General features: G+C 44.5%; 1 protein-coding gene across 1 annotated transcript; it reads left to right on the forward strand.

The window, feature by feature from the left end:
• Window positions 1–1,090: 1,090 nt before the first annotated feature.
• Window positions 1,091–26,627, forward strand: has2 (hyaluronan synthase 2). The gene is made up of 4 exons (XM_059973062.1): window positions 1,091–1,629; window positions 10,701–11,327; window positions 21,183–21,284; window positions 23,764–26,627. Exons 2-4 carry the CDS (start codon window positions 10,701–10,703, stop codon window positions 24,691–24,693), a joined length of 1,659 nt encoding a protein of 552 aa, XP_059829045.1. The 5' UTR covers window positions 1,091–1,629; the 3' UTR covers window positions 24,694–26,627.
• The last annotated feature ends 779 nt before the right edge of the window (window positions 26,628–27,406 follow it).

The following is a 27,406-nucleotide window of genomic DNA, read 5'->3' on the forward strand; positions in this document are numbered from 1 at the left end:
ATACAGTGCAAAGACCTAACGTTATAATAAATTATAAAACGAACAGATACTGTAAGATAAAAGCCATAACCAGGTGGTATTTAGTGCAGCTACAGCCTGGCACTAAACTGTTCGTGTCATTTGACAGCTCTCGGCTTACAGCCATTCGCGGCATTCTGACATCCTGCTCTGCCCAGAGGTTCACATCCAGGAGACCGCCTGGGACGCCCTCTGTTGATCATTACAGAGGGAGTAGACACATGAATGAATGGGTCTGGTCAGCTCCGCTCTGAAATTAAGTTGCAACGTATTTTCGATAGAGTCATCCCCGTTAACAATGCGAAGATGCAAACTTATATAATAAAAAAAAGGTTCTCAGTCAAGGCCACAATGCGGGGAAAATAATTCTGCAGGGGTTTAGGGAAAGAGAAGGGCAGTGGGATTATTATAACGCTCCTTTAAAGAGCCGGTACTGTCTCGAAGGACCAAACGGTGAAGAACCTGATGTGGTGGGTGATTCCGCCATGTGAGAGAGGTATGCGCCGCCGTCAGACAGGCCCTCAGATACCAGTAGCCCAAGGCAGAATTATAGAGGGTCGAAAGACAGCCACTTGGCCCATCTCTATGTTGCTGAGTCTTGGTATATAAGCCGAAATAGTTTAAAGACAGGTGAATTAGGGTGCACACCTTTATTTCAGGCACGCAAAACACAACGTACGCTTTTCAATTGAGAAGCACTCCTTTTTTCTCTGTCTCTCACGTACAGTCATTCATATTCAGCTCCAGAGGCACCGCACAAAAACACACTTTCTCTCTCTTACAGACAAAACGCGCGCACTTTGAGTCCTGGTCAGTGACAGTGGTAAAATATAAATGTTCCCCTGCTCAGAAGTACAGCGAGAACAGACTAAAAGGATTAAAGAACATCCAGGTAGTAAGGCAACGGAAGGATTGGTTTCTAGGGAAGCTTTGATTTGTATTCAGCGTGCCGGGTGGGCGGGTTTTAGAACCCCCTCCCCCGAAACCCCCATCGATTCACCGACCAAAAAAATGTTATAAAAGACGCGAAACTTCCTTTGGGCTGTACTAGTGTTAGAGAAAGTCAGTGCAGGGAAGAGGAGGGGACCAGAATAAAGAAGCCTATTAAGATTACGCACGGTTTAGTGGGAGGAAAGTAACTTTTGCGCAGAATTGGTTCACCCTGGGATTGATTTAATCTCTGGGCGCGCTAGAAACTAACTGTGAATGCATGCGAAGAAAAACGAATGCGAGTATTCTAAACATATTTAAGTTTTATTTATTTTGATAACAGACGCGTCCCAGGTTGATGCTGAAATAAATTTTCACCAGCTGGGGGAAATAATATTTAACCCTCTGCTACTGCGACTGAAGATTTGAACTGAAGTGAAAATTTGCAGAAGGTCTTGCTTCTCCCCCCCCCACCCCGTGCGTGAGTTGTGCACAAATTCTGCTCAGTATCTTTTGGGGACGTGTATGTGCCGGATGATCCAAGTGGCCCCCCCGAGCACGAGATGAAGTATTGTTGACTCTATCCTGAGACTTGAAGACCTCACGCATACACAGACACAAACACGGGACAACTGTGCCCAACTCGCGAGCAAGACCACTTCAATCAGAGGATACTGCAAGGTGGGTGAACTGCTTTTTAATTACCCGACGGACGAGATTTTTTTTATTATTGCAAAAGAAAACACTCCACTGATTTCCAGCGTTTGCAGAATTTATTGCTTTGAATTTTGATTAGCTAACGGTTGGTCGCAGCAACTTTTCTAATTCTTAGTGACCGCTTGGAAAAGGAAGGCGCCCGTGTGCAGGAGTTAGCTCTTTGCTAAACCGTACAGCGTTAGTGTGCGGTACGCGAAGGGTTAGGCCCGTGACTGGGGTTGGGTTAGACTAATTTCTCCGTACACATCTGGCAAATCCAGCATTAGTGAGGATAGAAGAGCTATAAACTTTCTTTTAAAAAAGAAGCATAACTCAGACAGCTGCGAGTTACCGGTAGCTTTCGAGAGTATGAACTTTTGGTTAAATTTTAATTATCGGCTCTCTTGAAATTTAATCGCATGCTAATTAACTACGCTAGAGTTAAGTAAATGATGCAATTCAAACCATCCTTATTTTACCGCCGTACAGAAAACTGCTGAGGCTTAATTGGATTTGGAGGCGGGGTAGGATGTCGTTTCATTTGACAGTGTGGCGGTAACTGCAAATTGTCCTGCAGGAGATCGGAGAAGCGAAGGTAAAACGGGTTGGTGCTAGACCTGCTCCATTGAACCCTGTAAGTTTGACGCAGAAGAGGGGAAACAGGCGCTGGGCACTTTCCACCCAGCACCAACTCCCCCATTGTGAGGCAACCTCGTGGCGATGCCGAGCAGGGGAAACGCCCCCTCCTCCCTCCTTTTGTCGCGTCACGATCCCAACCCACGTCACGCCCAGCCGCTTGATTGGCTGACTGCAGAGGGATTTCCCCTCGGGATTCGGGAGCCCCCGGGAGTGACGCGTGAACAAGCTCATGGCCCCCGTTGATATGTGAAAAGAGATGGCCAGTTTAATGGGCACGGAATATGCCCAGTGACCAAAGAGCTTGGCATCCACTGGTTTGCTATCCATTGGACATTCCATTTTCTAGTCGGCCAGACTAAATAATCCCGCTGATTAAATACTGCTATTTTCAGAATTTTCCCAATTGACTTCGTGCCAGCTGCCCAAAATCCCCACTTATTACATAATTATAACATTCCAAGCCGTTGAGGATTAAATATTCCCACCACTAACCCCACTTGCCCGGAATGGAAAACAGCTACATTGCCCAGAAGAACTTGTTTCGCGTAATCAGGCCTGCCCCCTTTTCGTACCGCTAGAACCGTAAATAGAAGTAAAAACGAACAATATTACAGGTTACGTTAAATGGGAATGTTGGGAGTACTTTATGGAAGGTCGTAGATTTGAAATGAGAACCATGCTTTTCTCTCCCAGACGCTGGGTATTGAAAACATTTTCTGCCCCTTTTTTATTGGATTTAAATACCACTTGTTGTCATTTCTGCTGGGATGCATTAGTGTTGGCAGCGTTTGGGTCAGTTACTGGTAGGCTTTGAATTGACTGAATTATAGTTTTGCTTCAACACGTCCAGCTAGTTACCAACCCAGCCTTGTGAATCGACGGGCTTCTGAGGATTTGTCAAATGAATTATATTTGGCTTTGAATGCTCAAGGAGTTCACAAAGAAAGTAGTGTTTCTCAAAAACCAGAGGGTGTGCAGACGTGGAGCCCAACTCATTTAAAGATAGATGTAATCCAATTTATCCAGAGTGTTTTTCCAATTGCGTTTTAGAATTCAGCAGTATTTTGAATCTTCCCTTGGCTTTCTCTGTTGGTTTAATCTTTGCTGAAGCTTTAAATGTTCCACTGGTTGGTCTAAAATGAACGACGAGACGTAGTTATCACAGAACTGGGGTTTGTGTAGTCTGGTCAATGCGTACGGAGAATGCAAAGTTTAAATGTTTCCATCGACACCCTAGACAAGTGATGGATCATTTCTGACTCAGTATAAAGGTTGAACGCTATATTGAGTGGTCAGGAGTCGAACACAATGGCAACTGAAATTAAAGTGCTGGACAGGAAGAGGCAATTGGAGACAACTGGTGTTTCTCCTCTGATGCAGGCCCTCAATAATCCTTCTCTGGTCCTTTATTCTTTCCTTCGCTCCAATCACAGACTCAATGTTCTCGGTTACAATCACCTGATTCCCGTGCTCTTTCCTCATTGGGAAATGAAATGGCATGGGATTTGTAAAGTCGGAGACTATTTAGAAGTACGTTAAGGCTCAAGATATAGAGCCTTGATTGTTACATACACAGTTGCTGGGTTAGTTCAGTGAATCAGATCCAGATGTGACCCTTAACTTCCCATCTGCAGGGTGGGACTTTCAGCAGAGGCTGTGATTACTGCTCGCAGATGGCCCTCATTACCATCAGAGCTTGATTTGAGCACTATTAGAGAAGGATTTCTCTTGGCTCATACGAAAGAAGGAAGCTATAATCCAAGTTAGCCAAATGGAAAGTGTGAGGAGTATCTGCTGTCGTTGTTCAAGACCAATCCCCGCATGGCACCAAGTTACTGAACCCCTCGTTCTCTCTAATAATATTACAGATATGAATCAGCGCACCTGAGACAGACTTGCAGAGGAATGGCGCCTTTCACGCTATATTCGTGCATGAGGATGTGCAAGGTGCTATACATCTGCAGTCTTTTCCATAGATTCCTGATGCTGATTTAAAGAGAAAGTTTGGTGTTGACGCTAAAGCTTTCATGGTATACCTAAAAATGCACAGACCAGGTTGTGCACAGCGAGCTCCCACAGACAGTAGCAGATCATCGGCTCTTGTGAGTTGTAAGGTGGGGGCGCGGATAGGATGTGAGTATAGGCCAGGGAATCCCTACAGTTTTGCTGCAAAGTGTTGCACGTGTCATCAGAGAAGACCCTCCCACAGTGCTTGCGTCCACGGATGTAATTTCTCTTGTGGAGCTGGTATGGGACTTGAGCCCGTCACTTTTGGCGCAAAGAGCGTTGGCCCCATTTGAACCTCTGCACTGACTCCAAAGCCATTTCCTAACCACCGTACCAATTGCATTCTGCCCAATATTCAGCATACTGTGTGATCAAAGCCAAATATCTGCAATAAAATAATGGCAGGCTGGAAGACGGTGTTACTGGTTCAGAAGTCTGAATTATTAATACTGACCAAGCATTACTGTTCTTTTGGTTGTAAATCCAGGATTAGCAGTCTAGGCAGGTATTTCTGATCATAACTGATCATGGCATAACAAACACAGAAATTCCTGAAGAATTCGTCCAGTCAGATAGCATCTGCCGAATGAGAAACCACTTAATGTTTGGGTTCAGGTACCTTTCCTCATAGGATCAATGTGTCAACAGCAAGCAATACATTTCCTGCGTGCGTCGTGCCATTGAGATTAGAGGTTTACCAAACAAATGGTGTGTGCCAGAGACATTATTTCATGCGGGAATGCTTGCCACTTTGACTGACGTTGTTACAGGACACTTTCTGTTAAACTGCTTACATCAGGTCTGGTGATGATTGAGCCTGAAACAGCGACCTTGTCATTTTAATAACCTTTCCTAACCCACCGACATTTTAATGCCAAGACTCTTAACTGAATTTTGTTAATGGGGTTTGTAAGATAACGAGACATTCCACATTTCAAGCCAAGACCCCTCATCAGGACTGGAAAGGAAAAAGGGAAGATTTAATGTCATTAAAGTTAGTAATAATAAACTGGATTCTATTTCTGATTCTGAAACTGACCTATATTTATTTCTGCTCTGTCAGATTTTGTACCTTGCTGACCTATCTCATGCATGGAGTATATACATCCCTGCACTATCCTTGTATATACAAAACTGAGCTCACATCTCATTTTCCCTGCATGACCCAGCCCTCAAAGCAACACACTCTTGTTAAGTCGGAAGAACAGTAAATAATCACAAGTTATAAGGATGATTTCTTCAATTGACTGAACTCTCAGCGTTCTTGGTTGGCTCCAAATTGAGTCATAGCATCATAGAGTAAACAGTATGGAACAGACCTTTCAGCTCTACGAGTCCCAGTGAATATGGTGCCCACCGAACTAATTTCCTGTGATTGCCCCAACCCTCCTTTTACCTATCCAAGTGCATCTTAAATGATACTTTTGGATCCACCTCAACCACTTCATCTGGCAGTTTGTCCCTCAGATCCCTGCTTAGTCATTCCCTTCTCGCCCTAAACTGAGGCCTTCTAGTTTTGGACTTTTCCTGAAGGAAATCAGGCCTCATCTCCTACGATGTTGCACTGAATTAATTAAACTAATGACTTCTAACCAATGACTTTCCACACACGTTTAAAGTTCAAAGAAAATTTATTATCAAAGTACATTCAGTATATGTCACCCTATACTACTCTGAGTTTCATTTTCTTGTGGGTTATCATTGAAAATACAAAGAAGCACATTAGAATCAATGAAAAACCACACACAACAAAGAAGGACAAGCAACCGAAGAGAAAAGGATAATAAACTACGCAAATACAGAGAGACAAGCCATAAATATTGAGAACATGGAGTTGTAGAGTTCTTGAAAATGAGTCCATAGGTTGTGGGAATCAGATCCGTGTTTGGGCGAGTGAAGTTGAGTTGAGGTTATCCACTCTGATTCAAGAGCCTGATGGTTGAGGGGAAATAACTGTTCCTGAACTTGGTAGTGTGGGACTTGAGGTTCCTATACCTCCTTTCTGATGTCAGCAGCAAGAAGAGAGCATGTCCTGCATGGTGGGACTCTGATTATGGATACTGCTTTACTGTGACAGTGCCCCTTGTAGATGTGTGCAACGGTGGGGAGAGCTTTACCTGTGTTAAACTGAGCTACATATGCATTGTAGGCTTTTCTATTCAAGGTCATTGGTATTTCCTTACCAGGCTGTGATGCAACCAGTCAGTATATGCATCGCTCATCTATAGAAGTTTGACAAAGTTTTAGATGATATGCCAAATCTTTGCAAACTTCTAAGAAAGTAGATGTGCTGCTGTGCATTCTTTGTAATGGCAGATCCTCTGAAACGATAATACCTTAACTATATATTCCTCCCTTTTCTACATATCGATGTGCCTATCTAACAGTCCTTTAGATGTTCCTTTGCTCCCTGCCTTCACCATCCCCGGCAGTGCATTCCTGGCTCCCATCACTCTGTGTAAAAACATTTCCTTTACACTTTTTCTCACATTAAATCCATGCCCTCTGCTACTGGGAAAGAGATACCGCCTGTCTATTTGATAAGCATCTCTCACACGTTCCCTCAATCTCTGTCAGCCCAAGGTTGTCCAATGTTTCCCCACATCACATGTCCTCTAAATGGAGCAGCATCCTGGTAAACCACTTCTGCGTCCTCTCCAAAGCCTCCACATTCTTGAAATGAATGGGGCCTAAGCAGAATTTTATAAAGCAGCAACATAAGTTTCTGGCTCTTGAGCTCAATGGCTCGACTAAAGAATGGCATACAATATGTCTGCCTTATCACCCACCAACCTGTGCAGCCACTTTCAGGGAGAAATCTTCAAATCACCTCTGACTATTTGAGCCACCATAAACTGCAGGACCACGGACTGAGAGCTGGGGTGTAAGAGTAGTCTCATAACCGCTTTGTTTTTGGTCAACATGGACAGGTCGGGACAAAATGCAACCTTGCATGTCGTCACTATCCGTGATTCTTTTAACCAAATCAGGAGATAAAAGCCAGGAATTTGGTTCAAGATACTGGAATAATTACTTCTAGTCAAGGCATCCTCTTTCATTTGTTCCTTCACTTGTTAATCTCACAATTTAATATTAAATGTAATTTTGGTTGCTGAATCCTCTTTGTAAAGATTTGTCACCAAAGCTCATAAAAACAGTGTTTACTTGCCTGCTGTGTTGTGCTTTTCTCGAGTATTTTGAAAGATCTTACTCACCTTTATTTACCACCTGAATGATTATTATTTTTTGGTAGTTATATCCTCAATCAATGGGCAATGGAGAAACCAAGCCTTCTACACTGCAAACCTGGCAAAGGATATGATTAATATTCCCCCACTAACTGAGAGGTCAGGAGACAAGAGACTCAGTCAGGAGTACTGCACTCCTATGTTTGCCACCAAGAAGTGATTTTTCTTTAATCAACATATGTTGTAAATGGGCCAGTGATTTAGAGCAGGGGTCTGCCTGCCAGATGAGGGCGATGACATTTCAACGTGAGCCTCCTCTAAGGCAGCAGATGAATAAGCATACAGAATGGCCAAAGGAAAAATGAATAATGGTATGTTTGCCTAAACATAGCTTCTGTTAAATAATTGAGTCCTGTATCCCTTTGATGATGGGTAAGGTGAGGGGGTGGAGGCTGAAATATATACCCTTCTACTGCTTTGGCTACAGACTGCAGGAAGTCATCTCATTAAACAAGGTTGACTTAGTTACTGACTATTTCAGGACTCTCCAACTCTATTGAGTTAAAATGATCAAATTTCCCAACTCTAATCAATGCTTCACCACCAACAAATACCAACTCGACGTGTCCCAAACTTATAACGTCGAAACTAGCCTTCAGATTTTGCCATCTGTTAATGAACGCGTTTGGTGCATCTTTAAAGGGAGTGACAGGGAGATACACCACAACAACACACTGTCTCAGATGGCCAACTATCATGCAAGTTTATTCTTCCCGTATTTTCATCAATTCACCCCCCGCCCCCCAATTCCAGTACAGCTTTACAGCAGCTAATTAACCTACCAAATCAGAACACCGAGAGGAAACCCTTGTGATAACAGGGAAAAGGCACAGTCAGTGCGGTAGGTCAGGACTCTTACCCAGGCCACTGGAACTAGAGGCGGTGGGTCTACCACCTGCACCACTGTGCTGCCCTGATTGTTAACCACGTAGGTCAATGGGGGAACTTGCTGTGCCCATGTCACCTCTCATAGAATCTGAGTAGCAGCAGGCAGTTCGGCCCATCATATCTGTGCTTGCCACCTATTGTACCTTTTTCTGCTTATCCCATTCAAACCCACTGGGTCCGTAGCCTAAACCATCATTAAATGCTGGGAAATCTTGCCAGGACTGAACCTGGGTTGCTGCAGACATGAGGCAGCAGCTCCGCTAGTGGGTAGAAGATTATCAGAACTGCATGGGCTATTACTGAGCGATTAGCCTGGGAATGTGTACCTGGAGTTGAATTGTATTTGCATAAAACATTTGCCAGCTTAACGTTAAAGCATTTTTGAAGAGGAAAAGCCAAAGTGTAAGCCAACAGAAAGAACACTGTCCCTTGAAATGTAACATAAATAGAGACAAATGGAAAAGCAAACATTACAGCACGAAACACAGGCCAAGGCCTAATAAATATAGGCAGCTAGACATGAGCAAGGCAAGAGTAGCGTGCCTGTTGGCTCTCTCCTTCAGTACACAGACTCTGGGAGGGAAAAAATAACATTTAGGTCTTCCGACATCATTCAGTGCCCATGAGCAGTTTGCCGTGGGGATCTAGGTTAGCTCGTGTGTTGGTGAACATCTGCACTTTCAAGTCATAGCATCAGCTAAATCAAAATGTAACAATGGGATTCGGCCATTCAGCCCTCCAACTATGTCTATCATTCAGTTAGGTTGTGCTGCAGCAGTATAGTGCAAAGACAGTTGGTATAATTTACAAAATTTAAAAAATAGTGCAAAGGGAAAAGAAATAACAAGGTAGTGTTCATGGGTTCATAGACCATTCTGAAATTCTTTGGAAGAGGGGAACAAAGTGGTTTCTGAATCATTGAGTATAGGTCTTCAGGCTCTGGTACCCCCTCACCATTGATAGTGATGAGAAATGGGCATGTCACAGATGGTGAGGGTTCTTAGCACTGAACACCATGTTCTTAATGCACCGCTTCATAAAGCTGCCCTCAAATTGTGGAGAGGGTTATCTCCACGGTGGAGTAGGCTGAGGCTATAACCTTCTGCAGCCTCTTGCAACGCTGTGCCTTCGGACCTCCATACCAGGCCGTGATGCTCTTCTCTGTACGTGTATAGAGATTTGCAAGGGCCTTTCGTGACGTGCCAAATGTCCTCATATTCTATTGTGCCTTCTTTGTGATTGCATCAATGTAGAGCAGTACAACACAGGAGGAGGCCATTCAGCCCACAACATCTATGCTGACCATGGTGCCTATTTAAATTATTGGTAATTAGTTTATTACTGTCAGACATACTGAGATAGAGTGACACATTTTATTTTGCAATCATCCATACAGATCATTTCATAATATTGGTTCACTGTAAAGGGTAAAGTAGTAACAGAAATACTTTCCTTCCATTCCATTCCCTCATGCCTTAATGCTCTTGCCTGTTAAAAGTCTTCAATTTAGAAATTCTTAACTCACAGGTGGGCTACAGCCACAGCGGATTTTTTTAGGGGCAAGAGCTACAGATTCACCCCACCCTTTGTGTAACAAGGCCCTGCTAAAGGTGAAACCCTGCCATTAAGGTTTTATACCATTGTTCCTCTCACCTGAACACAGATGTCCCCAATCCACTGTTACTGAACAATTCCTGTCCAGTCCCAGAGAAAACAACCTCTCTACAGTCTGCTGCCAAATTTTAATGCCCTGTACACTCGTATCTACTTGTTTGAAAATGAACTTCTTGACAAATGATGGTGTCAATGGAGAGGACAAAGTGAGAGGGTGAAAGGGAGGTAGGAAGGAGAAGGGGAGTAAGAGAGGGGGGAGGAGGGAGGGAATGGGAAAGGGTGTGAGGGAGAGGGTGGTTGAGAGATCAAAAGGGAAAAGATTGTGAGAGAGAGGGTGGAAAGGAGTGAGGGAAAAGTGACTGGTGGAGTAACAGCATTGGGTAAAAATAAAGGGAGGTGTAAAATTAGAATGAAAAGAGGGAGAGAGAGTGAGAGGTGAGGGTTTGGAAAGAGGAGGGAGGGAGACTGTGGTGGAGAGAGCCCTACTGGAGTGGGTAGGAACAAGGTTTGTTATTGCAGCTAAAGTGACCCTAACCAACCAAAGCTAGGTGACCTTGGGCCATATAACCATTTTTAGCAAAAGCTAACCCTCACGAGAAAGTTTTATCAATAACTTGTTACGTTCTAGAAATTAAAACTTTGCTCTCTCTGACCTTACAGATGCGCTGCAAAAGCCTCTCCTCCATCCTACGGATAGTGGGGACCACCTTGTTTGGCCTGGCTCTTCTGGTGGGTATCGCAGCTGCTTATATCGTAGGTTATCAATTCATAGCCACGGACAATTACTACTTTTCCTTTGGACTATATGGAGCTATCTTAGCTCTGCACCTCCTTATTCAAAGCTTCTTTGCATACTTGGAGCACCGGAAGATGAAGCGGTCGCTGGAGACCCCCATAAAACTGAACAAGACAGTGGCCCTGTGCATTGCTGCCTACCAGGAGGACCCTGACTACCTGAGGAAGTGCCTACTCTCCATCAAGAGGTTGTCCTACCCGGGAATGAGTGTGATCATGGTCATCGATGGGAACAGCGAGGACGACCGCTACATGATGGAGATATTCAGCGAGGTGATGGGAAGGGACCGCTCTGCCAGCTACCTGTGGAAGAGCAACTTCCACGAGCGGGGGCCAGAGGAGAGCGAGGAGTCACACAGGGAGAGCATGCAGTACCTCACGAGGCTGATCAGATCCAACAAGAGTGTCTGCGTAATGCAGAAGTGGGGAGGCAAGCGAGAAGTTATGTACACTGCGTTCAAGGCACTGGGTCGGACTGTGGATTATGTACAAGTAAGGCTATTGACCTTGGAAATGGTTCTGATCATCTTGTGTACTGTGAAAGAACTCAATGTGAAATGTAGCAGATATTCTTTGCCCATTGCTCCATTAGAGCTTCCCGTATTTGTTAGGTAAATGTTATAATGTAGAGCATTATACAAGGGTATGATAATACACCATTTTACTGTAATAGCAAACACAAGAGATTCTGCAGATGCTGGAAATCCAGAACAACACACATTAGATGCAGGAGGAACTCAGCAGGTCAGGCACTGTCTGTGGAGAGGAATAGCCAAGTCAGTAATCTGCAGCAAGACCCTTTATCAGGACTGGAAAGGGAGGGAGAAGGTGTGGGGAGGGGAAAGGAGTACAAGCTGTAAGGGGATAGGTGAATCCAGGTGGGTGGGGGAGACGATAGATGGAAGAGTTGAAGGGCTGGAGAAGAAGAAATCTGACAGGAGAGGAGAGTGAATCGTAGGAGAAATCGGAGGAGGGGCACCAGCCGGAGGTGATGGGCAGGTGAGGAGAAGAGAAGGGGTAAGAGGGGAGTCAGAATGGTGAGTGGAAAAAGAGAGAGGGGGGAAGGAGGAGAAATAAGAGAAATTAAAGTTCATGCCGTCAGGTTGGAGCTACCCAGAAGTATGAGACACTATAATAGGACTAGAGTATTGTAGTGCGGTATCCTGGATAGTCATAGAGTAATAGATTCATACAGTGTGGAGACAGATCCTTCAGCCTATTGTATCCATACCAACCTTCAACCACTATTCCCATTCTATACAAATTCCCAGCGAATCCCCACAATCTACCACCTAACATGACCGGACAATTAACCTACCAACCCACTCATCTTTGGGATGGGGGAGGAATCTAGACTATCTGGGGGAATCCCAAGTGGTCATGGAGAACGTGCAAACAGGACCGGTGGTCAGGATTGAAGCTGGGTCGCTGCTGCCGGGAAGTTGTGGCTCCACCAGCTGTGCCACTGTGCGTTCAAGGAAATTCTGCTGATTTAAAAAAAAAATTATACTCTCCAATTGAGAGCAGGTGATCTTGAAGGAACTGGAGATATTTTAAGTTAGTTTAAACATATTTTAAGAGAAGAGGAAAGCATTTATGTTTCATTCCCCCCCTCCTTGACTTACAGGAAACCATCTCAGAAAAGTAACCTGCCACGCCCCTGAGATGGGTTTGGTTTCCCACAAGAAGCTGTGCTGGTAGCCAGCACTGGCCAGAGGAGCCTGACACTTAGCACTGATTGGAAGGATGGAGCTTAGTCTATTTACAGACTGATGATTAACCTGGCGTTACAGAGTAGTTACAAGATCCTCTCAGACAGTGGTTCAAATAGTGCAGCATTGAAATGAATGAATGAGTCTAGACATCATGTCACAGGGAGGGTCAAAACAAAGCCTCGAGCTTTCTGCCACCTTATCTCCATCCTGCACTTGTTCATCAGGAGGTGTTGGAGGACGATAGGGTAAAAGCAAAGCTGCTCTTCAGCCTCTCTGTCTGTGGGACTGCGGCAGCAAGAGTCCAGTAGTAGAATCACTATGGCACAGTCACCAGAAATGAATTCAACTGAAAGAATTTTGTTTTGATATAATAAGCTTCTTAGGTTATAAGATATTGGAGCAGGATTAGATTGCTTGGCTCATTGAGTTTGCTCTCTCTCCCCCCCCCCCCCCCCATTCAACAAAGGCTTTTCAACCCCAATCTTCTGCCTGCTCCCTGTTTCCCTTAACTCCCTTACATACCTTCAATGATTTGGCCTCCATAGCCCTCAGTGGCAATAAAATCCTCAGATTCATTATCCTCTGGCTGAAGTAATTCCTCTTTTTTAATCTCGGGTCTAAAGGGATGTCCCTTTATCCTGAAACTGCACCCTCAGATCCTAGACTCTCCAACTACTGGAGAGAACATCTTCATCTCCACTCTCTCCTGGTCATTCAGTATCTGGTAGGTTTCAATGAGATACTCCCTTACCCTTTAGATCTCCAGAGCCATCATTATGCTCATTATCAGGAGGAATTCCAATATTGTTAAATATTACAGTGCACTTACAGGGTTCTTATGTCAATTGCTCCATGCTGCTTCATGCAAGTCTCTCCTCTCACCCCTCCCCACCTCACCCGTCATGGCTCCTTCTGAATATAGATAAAACAAAAACTGTAGATACTGAGAATGGACCCTGCATTAAGGAGGATGTGCTGGCCCTGGAGGTTCAAAAGAATAATTCCAAGAATGAAAGGTGTAACATATGAGGAGCATTTAATGTTTCTGGGTCTGTACCTTAGGATGTCCCCTTAGAACTGAGGAGGAATTTCTTCAGCTGGTGTGTGATGAATTTGTGGAGGCCAAGTCATTGTGTGTATGTGAGACAGAGTGATAGGTCATTGATTGGTATGGGGTTAAGGGTTACCAGGAGGAAGTGGGAGAATTGGGTTAAAGTAGCGTCATCCATGATGGAGTAGACCCAATGGGCCAAATATCCTAATTCTGCTCCTATATCTTATGAAAGTACAAAATAACAACAAAAAATGCTGGAACCACTCAGGAGGTCAGTCATCTGTCAAGAGAAAAAGCAAGTTAATGTTTTAGGTTGAAGATCCTTCTTTGGAACTGAAAAAGAAAACAAGTTGGTTTTGATACAGGGAGGATGGGGAGGACAAAGGAAATACCTCTGGTAGGTGAGACCCAGGGAGCCGTGGGAATAAAGTGTTGAAGTTATCTGGTTGATAGGTTAATCGGTATAATCATAGTGGAAAGTGAGGAGCACACAACAGCTGTGATGTGCCATTCAGAGCCGTAGGAAATCCCGGCAGATCAACCAGTGCATGTGGAGAGATGGATGAATTGGGCCACCATTGAGGCAATCAGACAAATCAAGTTACCCAAAACTGATGAACTCAATCTCCTTTAAGTTACGTAGGCTGCCTTGTGCCCAGTCAGAAGGTGAGGTGTTCTTCCTCAAGCCTATCAGAATCAGGTTAAACGTCACTGCCATATGTTGTGAAATTTGTTAACTTCATGGCATATGCTGGTGTTATTAAACCTGATTCTGATCGACACCTCACCTTCTGAGTAGATCTCTGTGTAACAGTGTAGGGGGTCACAGAGAGGTGCAAGTGGGGGATAGGATTGAAGTGGCAGACAACAAGAAGCTCAAGGTTGCCCTGCAGACAAAATGCAACCATATGCGTAACCTTGGTTGGGCCGCGGTTCTGGATGTCAGGAAGGATGTGGAGGCCTTGGAGGAGGGTGTAGGAGAGGATGCTGCCTGGATTAGAGTGGGAAAACTTGGGTTGTTTCCCAGAGCATCAGGCTGAGGGGACACCCGATAAAAGTTTCTAAGATTATTGGAAGCATAGATAGGGTAGACAGTCAGAATATTTTTTTCCTTGATACAAATGTCAAATACTAAAGGTCATGTATTTAAGGCGAAAGGGGAAGCTTAAAACAGATGCGCATGGCAGGGTTTTTAGGGTGGAATGGGCAGGGTCAGTGGAAGCAGATGATATAGAGGCATCTTGTAGACTATTTGATAGAGACATGAATAGGCAGGAAATAGAGGTATAGGGATCATGTATAAGCAGAAGAGATCTGGCTTTATTTGGCATCATTCATTGCCAACACAGGGAGCCAAGATGCCTGCACCTGTGTTTTCCTGTCCCATGTTCTGTGTAACGCAGGTGTTCTGCAAACCCAGTCTGTGTTTGCTTTCTCCAGTTCAGAGGACACAGAAGTGAACACAAATTGGAAGAAGTATAGGTGAATGGTGCTTCACCTGGAGGAGATGTTTGGGGTGGGAAGGGAAGAGGTGAAAACGTTGGACCTCCTGCGGTTCCCTGCAGAACTGGAAGTGGTTGGTGGGGACAGGATGAGCTCCCTCTTCTCCACAATGTTTTCAAAACAATGAGGTGGTCTTAGAGGCCTCAAATAGATCTTTATAAACCACGCAGCCTCTGCCCCAAGGGTTGTTGCAATCTCGAAGATTGAGAAGCAGGAGAGAATAAAGGGAAATGTCTTTACGGGGGTGTGGGAGCAAATGGACACACTGCAAGTGGCAGGGTGAATGAAATGGGCTAGATTAATAGCACAGAGTTTAAATGCTGGGGCGATCTGCAGCGTCTTTACAAAACACTAGTCTGACTACAGCTGAAGTGCTCTGTTCTGGTCAACTTTTCATAGGAAAGATGTGAAGGCATTAGAGGAGGCCCAGAAAAGGAGAAACCACAGTAATTCGAAGGGATCAGAGAAACTGGAACTGTTCTCATCAGAGGCTCATAGCGTCATGTAAGCAGCATTCACAGGAGAAGCATAAATTAAACACAACTTTTATAAGAAAACAGAATTAGAACAAGAGAACGGACTTCTGTAGCACAAAGTGGTCAAACTGGTCATGGTGTTGCTGTACTGAGGTAGTGATTAGGATTGTGCAGGTTGGTTCAAAAACTGATTGGTTGAAGGGATACAGCTGTCTTTGAACCTAGTAGTGTGAGACTTCAGGCTGCTTTACCCCTTATCTGCTGGTAGCTGTGAGAAGTGGTATGGCCCGGATGGTAGAAATCATTGATGATGGATGTTGCCTTCTTGAGGCAGTGCCTGGTGTAGATATTACCGATGGTGGGGAGAGATTTGCCCGTGAGGTACTGGGCTGTTTTCACTACTGTCTGCAGCTTCTTGGGTTCCTCAACATTCGAACTGCCGTACCAGGCCAGGATGCGGCCTGTTAGGATACTCTCAACAGTACATTTCTAAAAATAGCTGTAAACTAGAAATATGCAGGAGTAGGCCATTCAGCCCATCAATCTTCTCTCTCATTCATTCAGATCATGTCTGACCCATCACTGCCCTGCCTGTTCCCTAGAGGCCTTGCCTCCCTTGCAGACCACAAATCTGCCTGAATTCAGTAGTGGCACAGGGAGCAAAACCTCTAGTTAGTGGATCCCTTTCATCCCACTTCCGACACAAGCGAAAAAATCCTCCCGGCCTCCACCCTATCAATTCCTTTTATATTTCAATAATGTCACCCACTAAATGGTGGCACCATCGTACAGTGGTTAGCACAGCAATTTACAGTACAGGCGACCCGCGTTCATTTCCTGCCGCTACCTGTAAGGAGTTTGTACATGGTGATGTGTTTTTCCTTTGGGTATCCTCCCATAGTCCAAGGTAGGTTAATTGTTATTATAAACTGTTTTGAGATTAGGCTGGGTTTAAATCTGGGGGATTGCTGGGTGGCATGGCTCAAAGGAGCTATTCTGTGTAGTATCTCTATGCAAAAGTGAAAATAATAAATAGATTATTAAATAATTCTTCTAGACCCAGTAACGCATGTTAAATCTAAAATGTGTGAGTTCTGGATGTTCTTGGTTGTCAGGGAACTTTGTATTGTTACCTGTAAGATTTATCTAGTGTCCAGGCAGCTTCAGACTAAACGCAGGAGGTCAAATCCTTCATGAAATGCACTGATCCATAAGAAATAGATGTTGAGATCTCCAAACATTGCCCTGATATATGGGTAGTCAAGAGCCCATTCCTCAGCTTAAGTCAAAGCAAAGGCTGTCTGATCATAAAGAGACTAATACAAATCTAGTTCATCTACACAATGGAGACAAGTGCAGGAGACAGGGCCTTTGATGTAGCAATTTGATTCTTCCTCAGTAAATGTGTTCCAGATTGATCCTTTCAGCAGCTAATGGGAGAAGGAAAATATATCTATCTGCAGTGAGGGTGAAAGAGATTTGTGGTAAATGGCTTTCAGATTGTAATAAATCTGTGAAGCTGTTTGCAGTTTGCAGGACGAACAATAGAGAGCCTACATTACTGACCCTTCGGTCGACGAATTCAACTGCTTTATCCAGCAGCTCCCCGCCAAGCAGAGACCCATTGTGTCAGGATGTGCTATCGAGTAGGAAGATTCCAGGTTGTGGTTCCCCGGGCATGGAGCAGAAGGGAGGACTCAAAGAGGCATGGGTGATCATCACTGGGTTCTACCTAAGCTGTGATTTTTGCCAAAAATCTGTATTTCACAATGCCAGGCATTAACCACACTGAGCAGATTATCTAATCTTTAGCCCTGGATTTTAGATCACCAGCTCTCCCACCCCAGAGTCTACATAAATCTTTTCCTCTCTACACTTCTACTGTCTGTCTCCTCCCTCTCTCCCCTCGTGGTCTCCTTCCCCTCTTCATTCGTGGTCTCTTTCCCTTTTCCCTCCCCACTCCCAGTATCTCTCTCTTTCCTCACTCTGGGTCTCACTTTCCCTCCCCTCTCCCAGCCTCTCTTCCCTCCCATTCTTAGTTTCTCCCCCTTTCCTCTCCTCAATCCTGAACTCTCTCCCCTCCTCCCCAGACTCAGAATCTCTCCCTTTCCTCCTCCTAGTCCTAGTCTCTCCCTTCCCTCTCCTCAATCCTGTACTCTCTCCCCTTTTTCCTCCTAGTCCTGGTCTCCACTTCCCTCTCCTCAATCCTGAACTCTCTCCCCACCCTTTTCTCTCTCCCAGTCTTTCTCCTCTGTCTCCCCACTGTCTGTCTCTCTTCTCTCCCTCTTCCAATGTGTCTCCCTACAGCTCTCCCCACTCCCCAGTCTCTCTCTCCTTCCTCTTGGAGTCTTTTGTAGTAATTGGAAATATTAATACAACTAATCTGTATTAATTTCGTCTTGTCCTTAAATCAGGTGAAATCTTTTGAAGTTGATCCCACAGTTCTGGTGAGACGATGATTGACACCAGACAGGACAGCGCTGTAGGGCAATTCTTAAATAAATGCAAATGGAGAAACAAATGCTTTGTTGTTTAAATTATAAAATCATTTTTCATCAGGTCATCTTCCAATGCCTGTTAAGGAAAAGTCACAGAGTCATAGAGCAGGTCCTTAAGCCCATAGAGTGCATAGCAGACTTCAATTAATTCTCCCAACAGTCCTTAAACTTCATCCAGGTTCCATCACTCACCTGCATGTGCAGGGCAATTACTCCACCAGCCTGCATGTATTTGTGATGTGGGAGGAAATTGAAGCTCCCGGGGAAAGCCTTGTGATCATAGGGAGAACACCCAGACAACAGTTGGGATTGAACCCAGGTCGCTGGTGCTGTGAGCCTCAAAGGCAATGAGGAAATGTCTGGTGCAGGGTTGTAACTGGGGTCAATGTCTGGTGAAAAACTCCCATAATTTCTCAGTCAGGTTTGAAAAATTAATGGGATCTAAATTCATGGTTGTTCAAGAAAGCAAGAAAGCTTTTGTCAAGCTAGTTGCAGATGAATCAATTCAAATGTTTAGGTCTATTATTTATAGATGCCAATAATCTGCTATGTAGTAATTAACTTTGCCCAACATTATTTCCTTCAAGAAGTTGTAGTCCCTGTAATGGTCTTCCTGTGGGGTAGGGCTGAAAACTGATCATCGGTAACAACCCTGGCAGCCAAAGCAGGTAGTCCTGACTATTCCACTGTCAGTGCTGTATGGTTAAATTACCAGATTAATAATAGAGGTTTCAACTAAGATTCTAACAACATAGAACAGTACAGCACAATACAGGTCCTTTGGCTCACAGTGTTGTACTGACCCTTTAATCTTCTCCAAGATCTATCAAGCTCTTCTCTCCTACATTGTCCTCCATTTTTCTTTCATCCATATGCCCATGTATCTCCCTCTACAACCAGCCCTGATAGCGTGTTCCACGAACCTACCACTCTCTGTGTAAATACCTCTCTCTTTCATCCCCCATACTTTTCTGTTAACAGCTTAACATTATTCCCCCTTGTGCTGGTCATTTCCACTCTGAGAAGAAGCCTCTGACTGTCCACTGGATCTATGCCCCTTATCATCTTGTACTCTCGTCCTCCTTCTCTCTAAATAGAAAAGCCATTTTCTCATTAGATATACACTCTAAGCCAGGCCAGAGTCCTGGCAAATCTCCTCTATACCCTCTCCAAAGCAACTAGAATTGAACACAAAACTCTAAGTGTGGTCTCACCAGAGTTTCATAGAGCTGCGTGTTATTTGGAACCACAGAACCATAGAACATTACAGCACAGAAACAGCCCCTTCGGCCCTTCTTGACTGTGCCAAACAATTCTTCTGCCTAATCCCACCGAGCTGCACCTGGCCCATATCCCTCCATACACCTCTCATCCGTGTACCTGTCCAAGTTTTTCTGAAATGTTAGAAGTGAGCCCACATTTACCACTTCATCTGGCAGTTTATTCCACACTCCCACCACTCTCTGTGTGAAGAAGCCCCTCCCCCCAATGTTCCATCTAAACTTTTCCCCCTTCACCCTTAACCCACGTCCTCTGGTTTTTTTTCTCCCCTAGCCTCAGTGGAAAAAGCCTGCTTGCATTCTTTCTATCTATACCCATCATAATTTTATATACCTCTATCAAATCTCCCCTCATTCTCCTACGCTCCAGGGAATAAAGTCCTAACCTATTCAACCTTTCTCTGTAACTCCATTTCTCAAGTCCTGACAACATCCTTGTAAACCTTCCCTGCACTCTTTCAACCTTATTAATATCTTTCCTGTAATTCAGAGACCAAAACTGCACACAATACAAATTCGGCCTCACCAATGCCTTATACAACCTCACCATAACATTCCAACTCTTATACTCAATACTTTGATTTATAAAGGCCAATGTACCTAAAGCTCTCTTTACTACCCTATCTACCTGTGACACCACTTTTAGGGAATTTTGTATCTGTATTCCCAGATTCCTCTGTTTTACTACACTCCTCAGTGCCCTACCATTTACCTTGTATGTTCTACCTTGGTTTGTCCTTTCAAAGTGCAATACTTCACAGCTCTTGAACTCAATCCCCTGTATAATGAAGGCCAACACACCATACACCGTACCGTATCAACTTCCGCTGCAAATTTGAGGGATGGATGCATGTGAACCAGCTGACAAAGTTAAATTCAGTTACTAATCCAGAATTTGGAATAATAATTAGTAGAAGTAACCATAGCGACTTACTGGGTTATCACAAAAGCTTACCTGGTTCACCTGTGATTTACAGGGGAGGAACTCTGCCAACCTTTATGTGACTCCAGACCCACATCACGTGTTGGACTTGACAATGCTCACTCACAGCTCCTGACACATCACCCAGTTGCCGCTGCGACTTTCTCAAGGGCAACTAATGAACAACAAACACTGTTGTGTGGTGGGGCAACAGCCAGAACCTAAAAAATGAATACACATTTACCCACTGTGTGATGTCCTTGATGCTGGACCATTTTGTTCAGTGAATGGCAAGTCGGGAGTAACACAAAGGGTTCCAGTTCGTCCGCTGTTAACACTGCCAACCAAATTCATTTCAATATATTGTAATATGTCTCCAGTCTCAATGAAGGAGAAGGTCATCAAAAGTCAATGAACAGAGCAAGGCCATACAAATTCCAAATTAGAAATATGCTAATGACCACATTGATGTTGCAATTGCTTTAGAATTAGTTGCTCGACCACTTGGTGCACTGGCATCACTGGATGGAAATCTCTTCCATCGCCAACCAGCCATCCCCAGTTCTTTGCCGACATGTTATTTGTAATCTAATTATTTTCTCTAGGAGCACTGGAGAGGGACAGGAGGAAGCTGATGAGGAGATTGAATGGCCTGTTTCTGTGATGTGAACTCTACCTTCACTTCTGCATTAAGTTCACTATACAATAGCACATTGCATTTTGCATCCTGTTTCAAAACTTACCATTATTGAAGTGAAAGGAATCAAGTTTCTGAAATGGGGAGCAAGTGGCAGGCACTGGACTTGCAGCAGGTAGCCTGGGCCATCCTTGAATGTGATGCTGTGAAGAAGGTGGGTAGGCATGATAAAGGGCTGACCAGGTTTTCCTTCTCTCTGCAGGTGTGTGACTCAGATACCATGTTGGACCCTTCTGCAACGGTGGAGATGGTGAAGATCCTGGAGGCAGATCCAATGGTTGGTGGAGTTGGAGGTGATGTCCAGGTACAGGACAGTGTTTTTGGTTACTTATGAAACTGTTCTGTGTCAGATAGCAGTGGGAAAGGGTGGGTGACTGTGGCTGGCCACAAAGAGGGAGGACATAAGCGGAAGGGGAGCAGAGCCTCTATAACAGAGCAAAGGGAACTGATTTTTTAGCATCGCTTCAGTGTATAATGAGGTTGGAAGACTTGTCTCCTCGTGACCAACCAAAGTGACCACTCTCTTCATTTAGTTGCTGAGTTCTGTGTTTCCATCACCACCGTAGTTCCTCATCGCCCTGTTTTCTTAGGCAAAGCAACAAAAAGTTTTTGTTAGGAAGGGGTTTAAAAAAAAAATAGGATTCAGATGGTCAAAGTCTGGTCAGAAAAGGTCATTGTGAATGGTAGAAAATGTCCACCCAGCTGCAGGTGCTTGAGAGAGCGAATGGGTCTCAGGAGCTGTGGGAAGGGATGAAGGCGAGATTCAGGAGCCCCTCCATTTCAGTAACACAGCAGGCAGTGGGAGGTGTGGGGAGTTCTGTTCCTCACTTTGGCCACGGCCTTTTGTTGCTGCTTCCCTTCTCCCATTGCTCCCAGCATCCATGGGTTAAAACCTTTCTAAAGTTGAGTGATTTCCCATCCAGCCCCAAAGACTGACTCCTTTATGGGATCCTTTGTTCAGATCTTGCAGTGCTGGTTCCATGGACTGGCCCTGGAGCCATTCCACAAGGAAGCTTCAGGTCATAACCGGCAACTACTCTCAAAGGGCATGGCACCAGTCTGCAGTACTGGGCCGCAGGTGTCAGTATGGCTGACGAAGGTTGAAGGGGATCTAGAGGAGATTTGTTGTAACATACTCAAAGGCACTTTAGTCATGAGGAGATTGTTCCTTAGAGCAGGGAAGGTTAAGTGGAGATTTAATGGGTGCTCTCGATGAAGAGTAGGAAATGACCCAAAAGCTTCCATCCTGCTGATATACAACTCTTGAACAGACCACTTATGGTGAAGGTGATCTCTGACCTTTGTCCACCTCATCAAAGCTCTCAAACTTTATTTGCCTACCTGCTTTAATGTTACACTATATCCTTGAGGGTTATGGGCTGTATAGGGATTAGATTGATCATTGGCTTATATAGGTCAGCACAGCATTGTGGGCTGAAGGGCTCCTGGTATGTTTTATATTCTGCATTCTGTTTTTCCTTTTTACTACCTCAATAAACTTACAGTATGTATAGAAAAATCTGCCTGGATGACACACAAACAAAAGCTTTTCACGGTATCTCAGTACATGTGACAATAATAAAGCAATTACCATGATCCAGTGGTGGGAGAAAGAGGGTAACACAAGGGGGCAGATCAGAGGGCAGAACGAGGCAGGAGGGAGAGGAGAGAGTATTTCTATACACAATAAATTACACTGACCTAGCGACACACAGCCATAAGGGAGGAGATGGAAGCTGATTCAACAAGAGCTTACTGAGTTAAGGCTAAACAATTAAATACCGGCAGGGTTGGGGAAAGGACGGGAGGAGAATCCACAGGCCAGCTGTACCATCGCCTGGATACAGAGCAGGAGAGGGAACTGTACCCATTGCTCAATACTCCACCTCTCAGTCTCTCCTGTAATGACATTGTTGGACTGCAAGCAGTTCCAATGGATCCCAGCAAACAAGTGCACAAGTTTCTCCCGAGCATTCCTTACATTCAGCTTGTGCCACTCAGGGAGCATGGGGGGACAGCCCTCATCACCCCGTCAGAGGATTCCGGCCCTACTCCAGACGTCTGACCATGAAGATGCAGACTGGGCCTCCAGTGCCTCGTAGAGGGAGCACAGCTCTGCAGAACGAGATGCAAGGATCTGAACGTGCGGTCCATCACACCATCTCCAAAGATAATGGTGGTTGCGTCTCCATTGCCAGCTCTTCTCCCTCAGTCACGAGAGAGAGAGAGAGAGAGAGAGAGCACACACAAAAAGCTTTTTGCTCACTGAGTCCATGTCAACCATCAACCGCCTGTTACATGAACCCCATTTTATACTCCCCATGTCCCCATTAACTCCCCCTAGATTCTGCCCTTCACCTACACACTAGGGCAATACAGAGTGACAAGTGAACCCTACACTTGCCCGTCTTTGGGAGGAGACCGGGGCACCCAGAGGAAATCCACATAGTTGAGGCTGCATTACCCTGCTGCTTGATAATTAACCACATTACTCTTCCTGGCAGCTTGCTGTGCCCAAATTGGCTCCTACTTTGCTACACCACACAGAATCTTAGAATCGGTCACATAGCTAAGAAACAGCTTTTGTCCCATCACGTCCATGCCTACCGCCTGTTGTCCCACCTCCCCAAACCCCATTCAACCACGTTACCTCTGTAGACTTAAACCACAATTGCTGGATTTAAGGAATCCTGGGAAATCCTGCCAGGGGTGTGAAAGATGCTATGTAAGCAGAACTTGGTCCCTATGTTTAGTAACAATTGATTTTCTTCACCAATTAACAGATTCTCAACAAGTATGATTCGTGGATTTCGTTCCTCAGTAGCGTCCGATACTGGATGGCTTTCAACATAGAGAGAGCGTGCCAGTCATACTTTGGTTGCGTGCAGTGCATCAGCGGCCCCCTGGGCATGTACAGGAATGACTTACTGCACCAGTTCATGGAGGACTGGTACAACCAGGAGTTCCTGGGCTCACAGTGCAGCTTTGGTGACGACCGGCACTTGACCAATCGGGTGCTCAGCCTGGGCTATGCCACAAAGTACACAGCAAGATCCAAGTGCCTCACTGAAACCCCAACACAATACCTGAGGTGGCTGAACCAGCAGACTCGTTGGAGCAAATCCTACTTTCGGGAGTGGCTGTACAACGCCCTGTGGTTCCACAAGCACCACCTGTGGATGACATACGAGGCAGTCATCACAGGATTCTTCCCCTTCTTCCTCATCGCCACCGTCATCCAGCTGTTCTACCGAGGAAGGATCTGGAACATCCTCCTGTTCCTCCTCACCGTCCAGCTGGTGGGCCTCATCAAGTCGTCCTTCGCCAGCTGCCTGCGAGGCAACATCGTCATGGTCTTCATGTCCCTTTACTCCATGCTCTACATGTCCAGCCTGCTTCCCGCCAAGATGTTCGCCATTGCCACCATAAACAAGGCGGGCTGGGGCACGTCAGGGAGGAAGACCATCGTCGTGAACTTCATTGGGTTGATCCCAGTGTCGCTGTGGTTCAGCATCCTTCTGGGAGGGCTCATTTACACCATTTACAATGAGACGCGGGAGCCCTTCTCCCAGTCCGAGCAGACGGTTCTGATTATTGGGGCGATACTCTACGCCTGTTATTGGGTCATGCTCTTAACCCTCTACGTTGTCTTAATTACCAAGTGCTGCAGACGAAGCAAGAAGCAGAACTATGACATGGTATTCGATGTATGATGTTTACATTGGCACGTGGCAAGTGAAATATTCCAGGGCACGGTGGCTTCATCAAGCAGTGCCGCTGCGGGATATGAATCGTTGCTGCTTCAACTTCAAGAAATGCAATAGGGTTCACGTGGCTCATGCCAAAGAAACGAAAGTGCGTGAGATCTGCACGGAATTCACGCTGAAGGACCTAATCTGTGTGGAACTATTTACGACTTGTTCTGATGTCGCTGCACTTTGTTTTCCTCATTGGACAAAATGCTTGATAATGCTTCAGAATACCTCACTGGCAGTACTTGCGGATAGCGAGGCGGAGAACAATGTTTGGTCACTTGAAACGCATCAGTCCCTCACTCCTGCACACAACCTCAGCAAATCCAGATTAATTCAAAGCCATACAGGCGGAGTGAAAGCAAAAAGGTCAACGACTTGCAACCATTGGCTCTCTCACCCCGAGGAAGTGCCTCTAGCTTAATTTTTGGCTGAAGTTGTAGGATTTTTATGTAAATTTTACTTTATAATTGAATTTTCCAGACTAGTGGACTGATGAGATTTGAATTTTGCATATCTTATTATTGTCCTTTTTCCCCGTTTTTTAAAAAATATTAAATCTAAAAAGTTTTTATTACAAATGTTAAAATTTTTGCTTGAATGACTTATGTGAATATCTGAACAAAAATGTGAAATGTTTGAGAATCTGGTTGGGTTCTGAGGTGGCAGTTAAAAATGACAGCAAATAGAAACCTCTACTCTCAGCAAGTGAAAGTCTATTTGGTCTCCAGTCAAGCAGTAAAGCGGCTGGAAAATGCATCTGCGCCCTGCCTCAATATGTCTTAGATGTCTTTTTTTTGTTTAGTCCATAAGTGTGATTATTATACACTGGCTGCTCAATCAGTGGTGGTTCAATGATGGTGTTCAAGCCAGTTTAGAAACTAAATTTGAGACCCAGGGCTGTCCACCACTTGGCATTGTCCACTCAGCTGGGATGAGGAGTGCTTTATAACAAACACCTTTCCTTGGGTGGGCAAAAGAGAGAGCAAGCACCCGAAGGTGAGAGTTATTGAAAGGCACCGTCCCTTGCCTGCTGAGGATAAGTGAAAATGCAAAACAAAGATCCTGTGGGCCAAACCTAATCCCATTGACGGTGAGATCCACCTTTATCCAAAGTCTTGGAATTATTGAGGAATGATCGTATACCACTATTAGAACAGAAGAAAGCACCAGGTTCAATGTCAAGGTCTTGAGTGATTCATTCCAAAGACAAGTTGCACTGCAATGAACTGGGGACTGAAAAACCGAGGGAATCAAAGGTTAGGACTCTTGCATTTGTTGTGTTTTCTACAGAAAGGTTTTTCTGACCTTTCCCTGTCTACCAGTCACCCTCTTAATTGACACATTTCAGGAACAAGATTGTCATATGCGCATTAGAACACTTCCAAGGGACTTTTTAAGGATGTGATTCATATGTCCATCTTTGGTTGAGAGGGAGAAGGGGTAGAAATAGATTTTGATAATTTGTATTCATTGTGAACACATTGTTAGGAGCATGCAAGACTTTCGAGTGAGAGGTGGAATCCACAGTTTGTATGTGGGATTACAAATAACTACATCGTGTCTGCTAGACATTGACTTTTGTTTACATTTCCTTGTTAAAATTGACTTTGTTTTCTGGTGATTATATAAAAAATGGCAATTTTCTTAATGTATTCAGCAGTATTGCAGTTTTTAAAGAAGATAATTTTTGTCATTATTGCAAATAATAACCAAAAAATGTACATGCAAATCATTAAATCTCATAAATCTGCAAACATTTGATGTCTTTATGTAGCCTATATCATTCCCTTTAGAATGTTAACCATAGCACCCTATATTTATTTAAGCAAAGTTGCTGCATATTCCAAAATACAGATTGTATTAGATAAAGTTATGAATAAATATTTTTGATAACACAGAACACTTGTTTATTCTTTATCCTACAAGGAATATCAGAGGTTAATGCTCCCTTGGTGGTGCCAAGTCTTCTGTTTCTTCGGGTCCTTGGAGAACGACAGTGGAAGGTAGAGCCTGTGAAAAACTGAACACGGGGCTTTAGAAAACTTTTATCTAATTCTAGATCTGATAAGTACAGAATTAAGTTAAAGAACTTAAAATTGAGGTAGAATTTTGTCTTTAACCTCCAAATAGGTATTTGTGCAGCTTGAAGTCCAAAAGATGTCAGGAAAGCACGCTGGAATGTTAACATAGGTAGAGCAACACACCCAATACTCTGAAGGGGTTCAGCAGGCCGTGCGGCATCTATCAAAAAGAGTAAACTTTGGGCGTTGCCTGTTTACACTTTACCATAGATGCTGCCTGGCATCTGCATTTTTGTGTGTGTTGCTTTGGATTTCCAGCATCTGCAGATTTTCTCGTGTTTGTGTTCACATACAAAGCTGAGTTTTAGGCTCACTGAGTCCTTACTGGCCATCAACCACCCATTAGGGGTGGGGCTAAGATGTGAAGTATAGACAATAGGTGCAGGAGTAGGCCATTCGGCCTTTCTAGCAAGCACTGTCATTCACTGTGATCATGGCTGATCATACACAATCAGTAGCCAGTTCCTGCCCTCTCCCCATATCCCTTGACCTCGCTATCTATAAGAGCTCTATCTAACTCTTTCTTGAATGCATCCAGAGACTATGCCTCCACTGCCTTCTGGGGCAGAGCATTCCATATATCCACCATT

Source organism: Hypanus sabinus, chromosome 1 (assembly GCF_030144855.1).
Source record: "Hypanus sabinus isolate sHypSab1 chromosome 1, sHypSab1.hap1, whole genome shotgun sequence".
NCBI classification, from domain to species: Eukaryota; Metazoa; Chordata; class Chondrichthyes; order Myliobatiformes; family Dasyatidae; genus Hypanus; species Hypanus sabinus.